Genomic DNA, 16,863 nt, shown 5'->3' with positions numbered 1-16,863 from the left:
GCTTCATATCTTTTTTCTGGAAGTAAAGATGATTCCCAGTGAGAGAATGTTCAGTAACACTTAAGCCAAGCACAGCAGAAGAATGTGAAGTTAATGAATGATCCCCGGAAAACTGAGAGTTCACACACTCTGAAGCCACTAAATTACAATGAATTTTCCTCTCTTAAGTAACTGGAGATCATTTGCTTATTCATTTCTTCTTTGGAAATGGACTCAAATGGTGCGGAATCACCAGCATTTAAAGGTAATGTGTAATTGGAATATTTGTGACTATTAGACATCAGTATCTAAACAAAGTATAAAGCTTTGGAATTTGGCAATTAATAATGTTCAACATCCAAAATGTAAGTTTTTATTTGAACTGACAAAGGTTTGGCAGAAGAGTGTAAGTAAGTGAAGTCAGATTATCCTGAATTTGTTTATAGGTACAGGAGGTGAATAAAGGATTAGTTAATACAGGATAAAATTATCTACTGACATTTTGCCCTCTGGCTCTTCCCTGTGGCTCAGTAAGTGAACCGGGCTGGTTATACATCATTAAGACTACCATTCTCTTTCCGCTAAGTTCACTATCAGGAAATAGCTATTATTTATCTGGACTTTGATATTACCCTTGCTCTGATCTCCCCATCTTTCAGTTGACCAATGAGTTATCAAACTTCATCAAAACGAAGTTCTCAATAGCTCTCACGTGTTTACCTTTCAAGCTTCATTTCTCAGGAATCGCCCTGTCACCCATCAGCTCCTTGAAAGTGACAGGATCACATCCAAGCTCTCTTACACTCTACTCCCCTCTTGGCTAACCGCTCCTCCCTCTTCACAGCCTAGCTCAGTCCTGCCTAGTCTTCAGCATAAGCACCCGTCCTGAAGGGAAGCCTTCCTTGATTCCTCTCCTAGTGTAGCTGCCTCTGCTGCCTATGCCCTTACCGCCACGCTCTGCTGAAATGCTTCCGGAGCTGTCGGTCTCTGCTGCTTGCCTGTAAACCTCATGAAGATGGAGACTGAATCTGTGTGGCTCGTTACTGTATTCCTAAATACTAATGGTATGTATTTGCCAGATCAATACTTGAAGAGTTAAGAAAAATGAAAAGTAGGGATGAAGGGAACAGTTCCCCACGTTTTTAAGACGGCATGATGGGAGCCTCCCCAGACTCGACTACAATGCTTATCCCTTTGGGCCACGGCCAAGGTTAGTAACAGAGAATGAAGGCAAGTGTATGCTTACTTCAGGCACTGATCTTGCATGGCCGTGATTTCCTGGACGATGGATGGCTCCTCTCCGGGGGACGGCGTGGCCCCATCCTGGAGCATGCTCAGTGCTTGCTGCCGCAGAAGGCCCAAGGCCAAGTGCTGCTGCTCCAGCTCCAGAATGAGCGTCTCATGATGGTCAAGAAGAGCAAAGAGCTCTGCCTTGGAGGCTTTCTCTGCTGAACTGTCCGGTAATTTCGCTTGCAGCTGATCAATCATTTCACTGGCTTTTGTAACCTGATGACAAATGTATATACTATGAAGCTCAAAAATAAATGGAAAAGAGAGCAATACCAATAAATGCCATATTTGACATTAAGGCATCGAAGCACGTTAAAGTTGATGGCGTGAACTCTAAATTTCAAGGACTAGAAATGAACAATCTCCTTAACATGAAAGAGAGATCTTTGCATTTTAAGACTTAATCTCAAAATAATGGGGCAATTGCAGATGGCATAACAGAGAAAAGGTTGCTTTTTTTTTTTTAAAACTAAATAGATAAAAGAAAAACTCTTTTCAAAATTTATGTTAACATGAATGTGTGCCTTTGAGTCATTAAGGAATTTATGGTTTAAAACATTGAAGCCTACTTAAAAGATAAAAGGAATTAAATATAGGATTTTGGGGGCACCTGGGTGGCTCAGTGGGTTAAGCCTCTGCCTTCAGCTCAGGTCATGATCCCAGGGTCCTGGGATGGAGCCCCACATCAGGCTCTCTGCTCAGCAGGGAGCCTGCCTCTCCCTCTCTATCTGCCTGCCTCTCTGCCTACTTCTGCCTACTTGTGATTTCTCTCTCTGTCAAATAAATAAATAATATTTAAAAAAATATATAGGATTTTCAAAATGAGTTAAATTCCCACTCATTTTCATGGCAGACAAAGTATTAAAAGTTTTTTTTAAAAAAGAAAATATTTTATACTTTTTCAAGGCCAGGTAAGAAATTAAAAAAAAAAAAAAAGATTGATTTGTTTATTAGAGAAAGAGTGTGTGAGAGTGGCAGAAGGAGCAAAGGGAGAGAATCTCAGACAGACCCCCCACTGAGTGGGGGAGCCCCCTTGGGAGCTCAGTCTCAGGACCCATGCAATCATGACCTCAGCCCAAACCAAGATTCAGGTGCTTAACCGACTGGGCTACCCCGCAGCCCTATTTTTCTTTAAGACTTATTTATTCATTTGGGGAGGGGGGTAAGATGATTTCATGAAGAGCGCAGAGAATGGGGCAAAGTGGGCTTGGATTCCTTTCAAAATTCATTGCTTGGTTTTCTCATTAAAATAATCAGACCCTGAGGAGACTCGGTGGCTCAGTCCGTTGAGCGTCTGACTCTTGATTTTGGCTCAGGTCATGATCTCAGTGTTGTGGGATTGAGCCTCTGAGCCAGGCTCTGTGCTCAGTGGGGAGTCTCTCCTTTTCCCTCTGTCCGTCCCTCTGTTCTCATGCTCTCTCTTTCTCTCTCTCTCTAAAAATAAATAAATCTTAAAAAAAATGAATCTTAAAAAAAATAGTCAGACCCTGATTTGGGATTAAATTGCACATTGCATTTCATAATTTGGCTTTCATGTCACTGAAATAGAGACTTAAAAAAAGAAAGGCTTGTTGCTTTACAGGAAGCCACTTTCTAAAAGGGAACAAAAAGTGCTTTTCAAAATACATTGTTTTCAGCAAGGAAACAGTTCTTTGAGCCCGTCACTCGTGGAAATTACCTTACTGTTAAAGCTCTTCCACTCCTCTACAGCATCTTCCAGTATCTTCTCCTGGTCCTGAGCCACCGCACGGAGACGTGTCCAGCGCTGCCAGACGGTAGTCATCGACCTGCTTATGGCTGCTTTGCTTGCATCATTTCCAGTTTTTTCCAGTTGTGAAGTTTTATCCTCAAGGGCCACAACTTTCTCGTGGAAAGAGTTAACTAGTGACACTAAAGACTGAGACAGAAAGAGGACAAAAAAGGTTATGAGGAGAGACTGATGTTTCAAAAGTCCTATGGATTTCCATAAAGCCCAAAATAACCTGCAAAAGGAAATGTTCCTACGTATTTTTATTTTCCTCTGGTAACTCTTACTTTTACATTTAATTTTTTAAAGATTTTTTAAAATTTCTTTATTCGACACAGAGAGAGATCACAAGTAGGCAGAGAGGCAGGCAGAGAGAGGAGGAAGCAGGCTCCCCACTGAGCAGAGAGCCCCATGTGGGGCTCGATCCCAGGACCCTGAGATCATGACCTGAGCTGAAGGCAGAGGCCTTAACCCACTGAGCCACCCAGGCACCCCTACACTTAATTTTTAATTGGCTTAGGCTTGAATCTTTAAAGGAGATAAGGTATATTTATGTCTTTACTGAAATTTTATTTATTAAAATATTTTATTTATTAAAAAGAAATGTTTATTTGTGACTTGAGATAACATTTTCTCAATTTCAAAGGGGCAGAAAATATAAATGCACTGAATTTGATATTTAAATATGTTACATTCTACCATATATTGCTGTGATGTATGAGTGAGACTCAATTATTAGTATCTGAATATTATTTGAATTTATTGAAGTTATTACCAGGACACTTTTACTGAAATTTATTAAGTGTCATATCTTATCAGAAGCAAATTTCTCCGGCTTTTTGTGAAACTAGCTGTGCATTTCAACAGGAATCCTAAAAAGGTGATAGCATTTAATTAAGTTCACACTGCTGCGAAATGTGACTAAATGTATCCGTTTCACATTTAATATCCTTTTTGTACTTAAATGCATCCAAGTGTGGGATGCCTGGTTGGTTCAGTTGGTTAAGTTAAGTATCTGCCTTCAGCTCAGCTCATGATCTTAGGGTCCTGGAATCGAGTCCCGTATCGGGTGCCTTCCTCAGCAGAGAGCCTGCTTCTCTTTCTGCCTCTGCCTGCCTCTCTGCCTTCTTGTGCGTGCTCTCTCTGACAAATAAATAAATAAAATCTTAAAAAGTAAATAAATAAAAAATAAACGCATCCAGGTGGAAATGAAGACTTACTGACTGACCTGTCTGGAACTCTCAGATGTCAAAGACCCATTACAATTACAATGAAAGTATATTTAAAACAACAACCAAAAACTAACCTTGTGTTCTGACAATTTTCCTTCTGCTTCATGACTGGAAGAAGTCTTCGATAAAGAAAACTCAGACAATTTCTTTTCTGCATCATTCATCAGTTCGATAACCTCTTCCCTTGCTTTTTGATAATCCTGCCACTGGGCTGAACATCTTGAAAAAGTCAAATAAAAGCCAATAAACAACACAAAATCACACATTTCTGTGCAGAGCTCTGATGTCAGTATGACTAATGATACTTAAGAGAGAAGAATGAATTTATGTGCTAATGTACATCATTGCCATATTCCTCTTTTCCAGGTGAAAATTCATTTCCCTGAAATAGAAAAACTAAAACAACTCTAATACCTCTGCAAGAGATCCAACTGGGCATGCGAGTCCTGTATTATCCTCTGGCTCTTCTCTTCCAGGGAAGCCATTTTCTGTGCTAGGTCCTCCTTTCCAGTTGGCTTGATGAGTGGGTCCAAGCTGGCTACCAGGCCTTGGAGCTCCTCCAGATGGCTGTGGAACTGATCTTCTGTGCTAAAAAATTCCTTGTGGCTTTTGAGATTCTCCTCTGCACTCTCCACATCTAGGCCATTGCCTGCTAGTTGTAGCATTTCATGAGCGTCCTCCAGCCAGTCGTTAGCTGCTTGAGATACCTGATAGTACCTTTGACATTGACTATATATTTGAGTTAAGACAGCCTGAAAAACAGTAATTGCAAACACAATCAACTCTCAGTTGCAATGTATTCATTAGAAATAGTAGAATTTTTTTCCCGCTTCTTTTCCAGTCCTCAGTCACGTGGATATATGTGTATAAGGGAACTGATAAGTCGGTGGAATTTTTTGAGGCGCAATTCACCATTATCTTTTACTTTTCCTTCTGCTATTCTTATTATGATTTTATTATGGCATTAAAATAAATAAACCTATACAGAAATAGAAATAGAATAGCAATCTTTTGGTGGGATCTTCACTATTTCTGAAGCTTTGCTCTCTCGCTTTTAAAAATAAATATATAATGCTTTGCAAATAGGAGAGGCTGAATATTTACCAACGTGAAATAATGTCTCAGTGGGTTGGAGTATAACGCCAGTGGGAATGCAAACTGTCATAGCCACTATGGAAAGCAGGATGGAAGTTCCTAAAGAAATTAAAAATAGAACCACCGTAGAATATAGCAATCCCACTTCTGGGTATTAGCCCAAAGGATAAATGAAATCATTATTTTGAAAAGATATATGTACTCCCACGGTTGTAGCAGCATTTTTCACTAGTCAATGTATGGAAACACCCTAAGCGTTTATCCACAGTTGAATGGTTAAAGAAAATACAGTCTACAAAAATAAACTCAGAATGGATTAGAAATCTAAATGTGAGACCTAAAACCATTAAGTCCTAGAAAAAAACATAGGCAGTAATTTCTTTGACATTGGCCTTAGCAACATTTTTCTAGATATGGCTCCTCAGGCAAAGGACACAAAAACAAAAATGAACTATTGGAATGGCAACAGCATGAAAATCTTTTGCAGAACAAAGGAAACCATCAACAAAAAGGTAACCTACTGAATGGAAGATATTCACAAATGATATATCCAATTAGGGATTAATATCCGAAATACATAAAAACTTATACAACGCAGGACCCTGAAATCATCACCTGAGCCGAAGGCAGAGGCTTAACCTACTAAGCCACCCAGGTGCACCGAACCTGGAGGATATGATGCTAAGTAAAATAAGCCATAGAGAGACAAATACCACATGGTCTCACTTACATATGGAATCTGAAGGAAAAAAAAATGAAATCACAGAAACTAAGCAGATTAGTGGTTGCTGTGGGGGATGGGGGAGGTTGGTAAAATGGTACAAATTTTTAGTTTTAAGTTGAATAAAGCCTGAGGATCTAATGTGCAACATGATGACTATTGTTAATAACACTATATTGTATAATTGAAATTTGCTAAGACATGAGAAATTAAATGTTCTCACCAAAACAAAAAATGTGAGGTGATGGGTGTATTAATTCACTCAATTGGAGAAATCCTTTCACAGTGTTTACGTATATCAAACCATTACACTGTATGCTTTAAATACCTTAGAATTTTGTTTGTCAGTTAACCCTCAATAAAGATGGGAGTGGGAGATAGGAAGTATAACAACCCCAAACTTCTCAACTGGCATTTGCCAGAGTAAATAGCAATTTCTGGAAGTGAACTAGTAGTCCCTAAGCCTTGAACAGAGACTAAAACAGAAAATTTAAGAATGGAAAGATGACCCCATAAAGTAAAATCCATTCAAATCCAGAAGGAAAGGGAAGATTATAACTGGGCAGCAGGGACTGGACAAGACAAGCCATCACTGTGCGAGCACATGTAGAAAATACAGGCAAGAATAAGGAACTTATTAAGGAACACTTAATAAGGAAAGCTCTTAATAAGGAAAGAATATGGGTGGCCAAGTGCAGAATCAGTGATGGAGGTGAGTGACGCCCTGGGAACCACAACCTTCAGTCACTGGGGCCAAGACAATCAATAAGACCATCAATCACAAGATGCCCGAAGTAGGGACACCTTAACAGATGCAAGATTTTGGTTCCAAAATCAAAAAATCAAAAGAAACAAGCTAACAGGACAGATGACAGTTCCAGGTAACTTCTGTCCTGATTCTTCACTCTAGGGTAAATACTTTATGGTACAGGGAAATTAAAAAACAAAACAAAACAAAAAAACAAAAAACAACTTTTAACAGTGACCTTGAATCGACCAGCAAATGTAAGGTATACTAAATAGACTATAGTCTGAGAAGTCAGAACTTCAGCTGATGAAGTTTCCCAAGATTTTTCCCAAATGTTCAGACTAAAAAAAGATTTATTATTTGGTGTTAACCTTAATCTCTGTGGAAAATAAAATTAAATGATAGCTAGGATTCATCAGGCACTACTTCTATCTCCATCAGGCCCTACACTGAGAACACAAATCTGAGGAGGAAATATTACTATCTTTCTTCCATAGAGCAGAAGTAGAGATTTAAAAGAGGAAAGTCATTTGCCCCAGGCCAAATCACCTAGATTAAAACTCCCGTGCGCCTTACTCCAAAGCTTTAGCTGCGATGTTATCCTTACGATAACTCTCTTTCACTTAAATGGCTGGTTGAAATCCCATAGAACCGGGGACGGAGGAGAGATGTGGAAAAAAAGAGCCCACAGGATAAGTAAGTGAACCCTTGGGCACTATTAGATCTCTTATTTTTGAACACGCAGAACTCACAAGCCTCAGAACAGGCTGCGATCAGGTCGTCAAGCTGGGAAGTTCTCCCCAGGTCAAGGCATGAACGAATCTGACAGTCTTGCTTCTGCCATGCTGCAGGGGCGGAAGAGAAGAGGAGGAGAGGACAGAGAGGCGGGGCAGCTGATGGGCGTCCCCCCGGGAAACGTGGCTCGGCGTCAGGTCGGGACGGCATCCTGTCCGCAAGGCCTCCTTTACAGGCTCTTCCTCCAGCGCTAATCTAAGAAATGCCAGGCTTCACTTGGTTTAAAAAGGGCACCACTAATTTATACATCGCTAATTAATCAATTTTAGTATTAATGCATTCATGTGGGGTACTGACTATATTAGTGCTATCATGTGTTATCTCTCCCGAAGGTGGGAGAGAACTGAGGTATTACTGTGTTCCAAGGAAGGAAAAATCAAAATGTGGACTGTATGAGATTAATACCATGTATCATGCAATAAAGATACTAAAGATGATTCCATGTAGCATCAGAAAAGAAATACAGAGGCGTCTGGGTGGCTCAAGTTTCAATTCTTGCTTTCCACTCAGGTCATGATCCCAGGGTCGTGAGATTGAGCCCTGCATCAGGCTCTGCACTGGGCGTGGAATCTGCTTGAGATTCTCTCCCTCCCTCCCTTCCTGCAACTCCTCCATCCCTATCTCCTCTCTCTCTTTCTTAAAAAAAAAAAAGAAAAGAAAAGAAAAGAAAAAGAAAAATACTGAACGAAGCAACTGTAACCAAAAAGAAAACCTAAGGAATTTCTCACAACTGTTTACAAATACCAAGAGCGGAAAAAAGAAAAGAGAAGCCCTAGCGTACCGACCTGTCTGGTGCGTAGAGCTTCCTGAACATCTCCGTCCAGCTCTGAGAGCTCAGCAAGGGTGTGCTGTAAATCGGCAGAAATCAGCTCTTTGGCTTTCGTGAATTTCTCCTTCTCCTTGTTACTCAGGGCATTCAGTATTCTCAGGCTGGACTGTACCTCCTCCTGATGAATCTGGATCTTTCTGATCTCCTCCTGGATGTCCTGCAGGCGCAGGTCCAGGCACACTGGCCCACGTAGCTCTGCCTTCACGCTCCTCAGCCAGTCCAGGGAGCGGCTCAGCTCCGTCTGGAAGTCTATGCTCTGTACCATGCGGCTCTCACACTCTGTCACCGTTGCCCCGATGGCAGAAGTCAACCGTTTCAACTCCTCTTGCCAGGACTGGATCTGCTGCTTGGCTTTCTCATGAGCCAAGGGATCGAGGTGGGGGACCAGATCTTCAAGATGCATGGTCACTCGTTTTAGGACAATTCCCAGATCCTGAAGATTTCCTGCCAGGGAGTGGTACTTTTTGAGCTTCTCCTCTGCGGGAAGGGTCTCCTCGTTCACTCTGGACTGCTCTGTTTTCACAGCCTCCAGTTGTTTTTCTAGCTGGTGGCACATCTTTTCATGCTCTTGGTAAGCACTGGTGGTATCTTCCAGGAAGGTGACCCTTTGCTCTGTTTGTCGCTTCAGCCTGTGGTACAAGGTGACGAGGTGCAGCATCTTGTCTGGCTGCCATGGCTGACCTGTGCTTCTAAAAGTTTCTTTCTTCTGGTTCAGTTCATCCACGGCTTCCCCGAGGCCTGCCACCTCTCCCAGAAGGGCTCTGTAACCGTCCTGAAGAGACAGAGCCTCTTCGGCCCTCAGGTCCGTGGGGACTTTGCTCATCTTTAAGAACTGGTCTTCAAGTTCGCTCAGAGACTGGGTCATCAACTCGATCAAGGAGCTGTACTCTTTCCGAGCAAGAATTGCTTCTTGGACTTTATAGAACTTGTCTTTAGCCAAGGCGACAACTACATTAAATTGCAGGGGCAGAGCATTTAGCTTTTCATTGAGGTAGGAATGATCGACTTCATTCAGCGATGGCAACATGGCCTGCCCAGTTCTCTGTAGGTTAAGCAGGAGAGTCTCATACTCTGGAGATTGTTCAAGAATGTGTTGGTATTTGGCCAGCTGTGTATGCAGCTCAGGGCTCTCATTCATTAGGTTGATTTCAGGAAACGTGACAATATCTGCTTGTTTTAGCCAGTGACAAGCCTTATCAAAATCTTCCTTAAAATGCTTCCTAGAAACTAAATTTTTCTCTAATTCTTGTAGCCGATGGCTACACTTTTGTAAAACAGTGTCGTAGACGCTCTGCAATTCCTGAAGCTTACCGAGTACTTCACTCTTTTCCTGCTCTGGGACCCCTTTCATTAATTCACGACCCTGAGCCCAAAGTCCGGTGACTTCGTTCTGGTAAGTCTTGAGGCTGGCTTGCGCACTCTTACAGGTCTTAACTTGTTTGCTCACATCATCGGGTAACAAGCAGATGTGCTCACGGAACATTATCTTTCGCTCGTGTTGCTGAATCTGGCTGGTCGCCTGGAACACCGCCATGAGGAACTGGGTTTTTTCGGACAAGGCCTTGTTTAAGTACTTTCGCCGCTGGCCCACTAAGTCGCTGAGACAATTCACGTGTCTCTGTGCCTCAGAGAGCGCCTTCTGGATTATCTGCCGCTCATTTAGCCCAAGATCAGCCATCACCCTGTCCGCGTCCTTTATGAGTGATTTCAGGAGCATCTGTTTGGCCTCGAGTTCACTGCAAATGCTGAGGTGATCCAGGAGGAGGTGCTGAGCCGTATCCGGTGGGGGGCTCTGCTTCAGGGCCTCCGCAATGTTGGGCTGTTGTTCTTCTGCCCACTCCATCAGCTCCTGAAACCTGGACCGCACCACATTCAACTCCTCCAGGTTGGTGACGGACACTTGGATTTTCCTTTTCACAAGGTCCTCGAGCTGAAACCAACGTTGTTCAAGGTGACTGGTCTGCTCTTTGACTAATTCTTTGTCATCTAAGTTCAGGTGTTCTATCATTTTTTGCTTTTGATCTTTTAGATCCTCGATAGCCTGCTTTCTCTCCTGCAGTGCTAGGGCTAACTTTTTCAAAGCTTCTAGATGGACAGCTGTACTCTCTGCATCGGATCTATAAATACATCGAAAGGTATAAAAATAAATTAGCTTCAGTTAATATCTATGTCTGTTCATGCCATGTTAAAATTACACTTCAACGTTTTCTTAAAGTGGATGCTCTAAGCTTTCAGTAGCTTAATTCATGGTTTACTGAAGAGGTTCTGTGATCATTATGGACTCATATATTTCTGTATCGAAGCTGAACCAAAATAAGATGCTTTGATACTTCTCTGTGCTTTTTCTTCTGGCTAATGCTGCCCTCCCATCACAACTGACATGAACTTCTAGCCTCCTCCTCTGGCTCTTATCAACTGAGCATGACCTGCATATTAACAACATCCTTGGCTGATTCATGTAAATACTAAATTTTTACAAGAACTGATCTACTGCATTCTTAAAGAAATTCTTAAGTTATTTGCGAGCTATGCACTCTCCTATGAGAAGAAGCTCCAATAAACAATACAGCACTAATTTATCTGTGAGATATAGCCGATGACTTTAACAGACACTCATCTGTATACTGAGATATTTTTTTGCGTATCATCAGAAATCTTTAAAAGTAAGTGTAAAATGCAAAGAATTCTCAACCCTTTGACTATAAAACACACATGAGAAAAAGGAATCCTAGAAGTTTCTTTTAATTACAAAATGATCATTTCTGAAGTATGAGGAACAGGCTTGAGAGGTAGTGTGATGAGATCTGTTTAAGCCTTATTCTCGGGTGTCTGTGGACCAACCGGATGGAGGTCCCTCCTGTAAACCCAAAATACAGGTTTTTGCTAGTATTGACTGGATTTATTCCAAAGACTAGTAGAATGCTGAGCAACGAAGAAAAGGAAACAAATCAGAAACCAGAGCACCTCCTTTCAAAAACACCACTATTGTTTAATTACATCTAGTATTTCAAGTTTTAATTTTTATAAATTGGTAAATCTAGGCAGAAGAAGTGTAGATTTTAACAATTATAGTGATCAGAGACATAGAAAAGATCTCCATATAATGACCCAGTATATGTGGTGAAGAAATCCTCTCCAAACAACAAGCTGAGGGGTTCAATTGCCACAAAATCACAAATGACGTACATTAATTGAATTTGGATTGTTCACTAATTTCTAGAATTCCACAAATACAAGACAATTTGACTGAATTAGATAGAATATACTACATTACAGAATTGGCAAGAAACCTATAGTATACATAGACTCGAGAAGGATTTATTTCGTAAGTTGATTAGATGATAGTCTTATAACTGATAATTAAACAAAACTAGAAATGCTGTTGGGATATTCTTTGAGGTTACAGTATAACAGTCTTTGGAATATCCCTTAAGCTCATAGGGGAAATGGTACTGTTTTCAAGCATTTTCCTTCTACTCACTGGTTAAGTTAATAGTGAGTAAAAGAACCCATGACTCTGCAACCGTATGACATTAGATTCTTAATAATGTTTTATCAGTATTTGTTATGATAGACAATACGATGTTTAAGATGTACATTTTTGATCTTTACAAAAATGAGGAAATTTCTGGCTTAGCATTTTGGTGAGCCACTGGAGAACTGCTGTTACCTGGCTAAGTTATCCCATTCTGTAGTAAATTTTTCTAAGAGCACTTCGACAGCATCCATACGGTCATGGTAATCTCTTGTTCTCTGAAGATCCTCTTCCCTTTGCAAGCACAGATTGTTAGACTGATGACACAGATCTGACCACTGGTCATTTACGTGACTTATTTCCTTGTGTTCAGGAGACTCCTGATTCTTGGTTAACTTATTCACTCTCTCTGTAATAGCGGTCACGGATGCCTGTTTGCACTGTAGCTTCTTAACAAAATCCTGAAGGAAAACAACAACAACAACATAAATGATGTGTCATGACCATCCCCCATGCCCCCATCCAATAAGTACAGAGACAGAGACACAATACTTCCAAACACTTCAGGCATCTGAACACTCTATAATGAATAGGTCACGAGGGACAAAGAGAAAGTCTAAAAATCATACCTCTTTATGAATACATGTTTTTAGGCATCTAAGAATCAAAGGGTAACTATATTTTCCTTTACTTCCTATACTTTGAAAAACATAAAGAAAACTGATAAATGTGAATCAATACTATAGTGATTAAGAAAAAAAAAAGGTAGTATCTTAAAATATTGCCCTAGTTTTCTAAAAATGTTTAAAGTTCATTTCTCTTTTGAGGAAGTAAAAATCTAATTTATGTCTATTCTTTTTTCTGGATATGTGAACCATATTCCAGTAGAAAATATACTGGCTCACTATCACGGCAAAAAACAAATCTTGAAGTTTGTTAAAAATCTGGTACAACTTCCAATCAAGTTAATATAATTTAAATAATTTTCTATTACATTTAAACTGTGTGTAAATATATAATATAAATTCTATTTTTATTATATTTAAAATGATGTATTAATATAATTTTACAGCTTAGGTAGATTTAATTAATTGATATTTATAGTTCTACAGCTTTAGCAATATTGTGATGAAAACTTGGTAAATAATAAGGCTTCGTGTTTGTTTAATGGAAACGTCTTCTTGCTCTGTAGGCTAAACCACAATTCCTTTGTTCAGAAACAAACTACAGAGTGAATGTCCTTTGATCCAAGCAGCTCCTTGGAGCTCCAAGAAAATACGTGAATGTTAACTTTCTCATCTGTCCTTTCCTGGCACCCAGTGAAGGTGGCTCTGATTCAATCTCATTCCTTACATAGCTATACTGATGTGGAAGGATTGGCAGCCACATTCCGGTCGTAGTCCCCTTCATCTCCTCTGGAGACCCCTTAATTCCTACCTTCACTTGGGAAACCATGTTCTGTGCAATGTTGAGCTCCAGTTCTGAGTGTCTCCTCTTCATATTCTGGAGCTGCTGATCTGCATCCTGGAGGTAAATCCAAAGCTCAGCCTTCATGTGCTTGATCTCTCCCCAGCCCTGAGTCAAGTTCTGTGCCTGGGCGAGTCTCTGTTCAATCTGAAGAGGACACAGAGGCAAGACTTAGCGGCAACAGACAGAAACATTTAGGTTGAGTGAATCATACGTGTCATCCTTCGGGCCATCCATGCACACAGGCCAACATACCTGTGCACGTGTGACATATATGCACACATCACACACACACACACATACTCTGTAATAATCCAAAATGAGTTCTTTATTTGCTTGAAGAAAAGCAGATTTTCTTTTTCTATTTATATTTTCTAAAGACTTTTTTTTTTTGCATTTTATTTTATTTTTTTCAGTACTATATTTTCTGAAGACTTTAAATGTCAGAGACTTAGGCCATGTTATTTCAATTAGTTGGGAAGCTCTAGAAGTTTTAACAATTTATCAAGTCAGAGCTGCCTTAGTGGTTTTTTTATATCGGGCATTTTAGGGGACATGTCTGCTTCACTGACTCATGAATCTGGTTTTGGGCTTAATTAGAAAAGACTAATATTGTTCTCTAGTGTGCACTTGTCAATACTTACAAAACACCGAAAATGAACGCTCTGGGTATATTTTTAGATCAGCTTCCTTGGTTTTCAAAACCATATAATTTATTTCAATAAATAATTTCTCTAAAAAATAAATGAATTATATCATCTTTCATAAGGATTTAAAGAGAGATTTGCTTTGGTAATATAAAAGTAGAAAAAAAAAACCTACATTGTTTTCATATCTACATTATTGAATTATTTAATTTCTTCTATACTTTTTTCCTTTATGTTCTTTTACTATTTGGTGAATACTCAGTCAATTAAATATCAAAACCAGGTTTTTTTGGTTTTTTTTTAAACCTGAACATGTTGCCTGGACAAGCTGAAGGCAGCACGGGCCAACAAGTGAGCTGGATGCTGCCATCTGCTGTGGGTAAGTGCTGTGAACCCCTCACAACCTTTTTCCACTGAGCCCAGATACAGCTTCTGGATCTTTCTCAACACCACCCTCAGGCACTGCCTGTGGATTAGGAAGGTACTGACGGAGGGCATGCTCTCTGCCATCCCTAATATAAAGCAAGAATCAGGAGCCATATTATATAAAGTATTACCTAAAGAAAAAGTTGGAACAAAAAACAATTAAAACGTGAGTGGAAAAATCAGAAAAGAAGAAGAGAGAATGGTAATTAAGGAGAAAACAGGAGGTGATGATTGGCAGCTCCGTGGAACTCAAAGTACCAGTTCGGTGGCCTTAGTACCATCAGTGTGCTTACTTTCTGTGACTTACTTGAAACTCAAATATCTATTTACTATAATGGCTGTAGGAGCAGCACAGAAAGAATAATCCAAGGAGATAGTTTCTGTCCCATCTAGCATCAGGCAAGAGGACATAATAATACAGACAAATCCAATGTGATGTTTTAAACATTTTACCATTTGCTCTGTTTGTTGAATGTCTTTTGCTGTGGCTTTCACTGAGGGGTTTGACAAGTCACACATGGAGCAAAGAAGATCCAAGTAAGTCCTTGCCTGTTCCTGCAAAGCTCTGAAGTGTTTGACCTGGAAAAACAAACAAAACAAAACCAAACAAACTTGTCAGAGTGAAAGAGAAACATGCTATTTTTAGACAGCAAATATTTGTACTATTTGTAATCTTCGGCTGACATTTCAAAAATAACCTTGCCATGCTCCATATTTTCACCCTTTGTTATAAACGACACACATTCGTGACTTGCAGGAAGGCATTAGAAACACACCGGCAGGCATCCTATTTGTCCTGCAGCTGCTTCTCAGGGTAATCAGCCTGTGGGGTCTAGAAAGGGGAACACCCAGGGAACTTCTATAACCTTTGCAGGTTCCCTGCTCCCATTCTAGCGTGTTTTCCATTTCAGAGAAAGGCTCAGTAGCCTGCCCTGGCCTGCTTCTTCACATGGTTTCACACATTCTGGAGACAGAAGGGAAAAAGGTCATTATGCATTTGTAGACTTCACTGGAGTTTGGTAAAAACGCAGATGGCTGGGCTCTTTTTCTCTGCAGAAAGTTCGCGCAGTCTCTTCCCTTTCCATAACCCCAAGAAAGGCTGGTACAGGTGGGTCTTCACACACAGAAACACAGAGAGGCGTGTTTCTGTGAAGACGCCCTCAGTGAATGCAAGCTCTACGGTAGACACTGGGACAAAGGAGTACCCCAAACGAAACCCTCATCTCCATGGAGCTTGGATTCTTATGAGAGAGACAGATAATATGCAAACACATAAACATGCAGTGCAATGTTGGCAGTGAGAAATACCATGGAGCAGAATAAAGGGAAGTAACTTTGATGAAAAGGCACTGTTACTTTGGAAAGAATGTGCCTCCAAGACCTCTCTGAGGAACAGGACTGAATCCAGGGAGGGAGCAAATCATACCATGGGGTGAGAAGGGGTCATCCGGTGCAAAGACCTGAGTGACCCAGCAGGCGCAAAGGTCAAAGGGGGGGGGGCAACCCATGGACGACCTTACAGGGGAGTTGACCGTACATCTGAGTTTGTTGGGTTCATACATCTACGCCTTTTCCACCTCAGAACTCCTGACATTTGAAGCCAAGTAAATCTTTGCTGGGGGGCTGTCCCGATCACTGCATGGTGCTCAGCCGTTTCGCTGGCTGATACTAATAGCAAGACCACCCCTCCCAGGGGTGACAGACCAAACTGTCTTCCGACATTGACCACCCTTCCTTTCTGTTTACAAATCATGTGCATTGCGGTATGACGTTTGAATTTCTTCATAACTTTCAGAAATAAGTATACTTGGAATCATCACTTTACACATGAAACCACTGAGGCTCAGAGAAATTAAGTGACGTACCCATGGTCACCCGCTGAGTGGTTTATTAGAGTTGAAGTCTCGGTCATAGAGCCCACGCTCTTTCTACCAGGCTGACCATCGGTATTGGGTCCACCTTCCTAGCTAGAACATGCACTTGACTAGAGTCAAGCTCAGAACATGCACTGTTTCTGCATGGCCTACCAGCTCAGCATAGTTTGCACATTTTTAAATAGAGAAAAAAACCAAATTCCCTAACAGGTGAAGATTGTCGAATTTCAGTGTCCATAAGATGTCTTCCTGGAACATAGCCGTGCTCATCTGTTTCTGTACTATCTAAGGCAGAGACCCCAAAGCCCATAAAGCCTCAAATTATTCACTATCTGGCTCCTTAAAAAAAAAAAAAAAAAAAAAAAAAAAGTAAATGTGCTGTACTTGAAACAGGGTTCTCTTCTCCAGGAACCAACAATCCACAGCTCAGATGCAGACCGCGCTCCTAAGACAAGCACTGCTTGTTCCCCGAAAAGACATTAAAGCAGGTTTTCCGCCCCCACGTGTATGTATAGGTATATATATATGTATACTTTTG

General features: G+C 40.7%; 1 protein-coding gene across 16 annotated transcripts in view; it reads right to left on the bottom strand.

Annotated features, from left to right (window-relative positions):
* Nucleotides 1–16,863, bottom strand: part of SYNE1 (spectrin repeat containing nuclear envelope protein 1) — a 465,519-nt gene that overhangs the window by 180,624 nt on the left and 268,032 nt on the right. For all 16 annotated transcript variants that reach the window (XM_059176745.1, XM_059176748.1, XM_059176749.1 and 13 more), the window contains 8 exons: nt 14,905–15,030; nt 13,349–13,525; nt 12,107–12,372; nt 8,393–10,553; nt 4,663–5,000; nt 4,323–4,467; nt 2,948–3,166; nt 1,226–1,485 (listed from right to left, as the gene is read on the bottom strand). In XM_059176745.1, coding sequence (XP_059032728.1) covers nt 1,226–1,485; nt 2,948–3,166; nt 4,323–4,467; nt 4,663–5,000; nt 8,393–10,553; nt 12,107–12,372; nt 13,349–13,525; nt 14,905–15,030 — 3,692 coding nt within the window. The remainder of the gene's footprint in view (nt 1–1,225; nt 1,486–2,947; nt 3,167–4,322; nt 4,468–4,662; nt 5,001–8,392; nt 10,554–12,106; nt 12,373–13,348; nt 13,526–14,904; nt 15,031–16,863) is intronic.

This window comes from Mustela lutreola, chromosome 6 (genome assembly GCF_030435805.1).
Source record: "Mustela lutreola isolate mMusLut2 chromosome 6, mMusLut2.pri, whole genome shotgun sequence".
NCBI classification, from domain to species: Eukaryota; Metazoa; Chordata; class Mammalia; order Carnivora; family Mustelidae; genus Mustela; species Mustela lutreola.
Note: the sequence above shows the minus strand (reverse complement) of the source record. Positions and strands in the feature narration are given on the sequence as shown.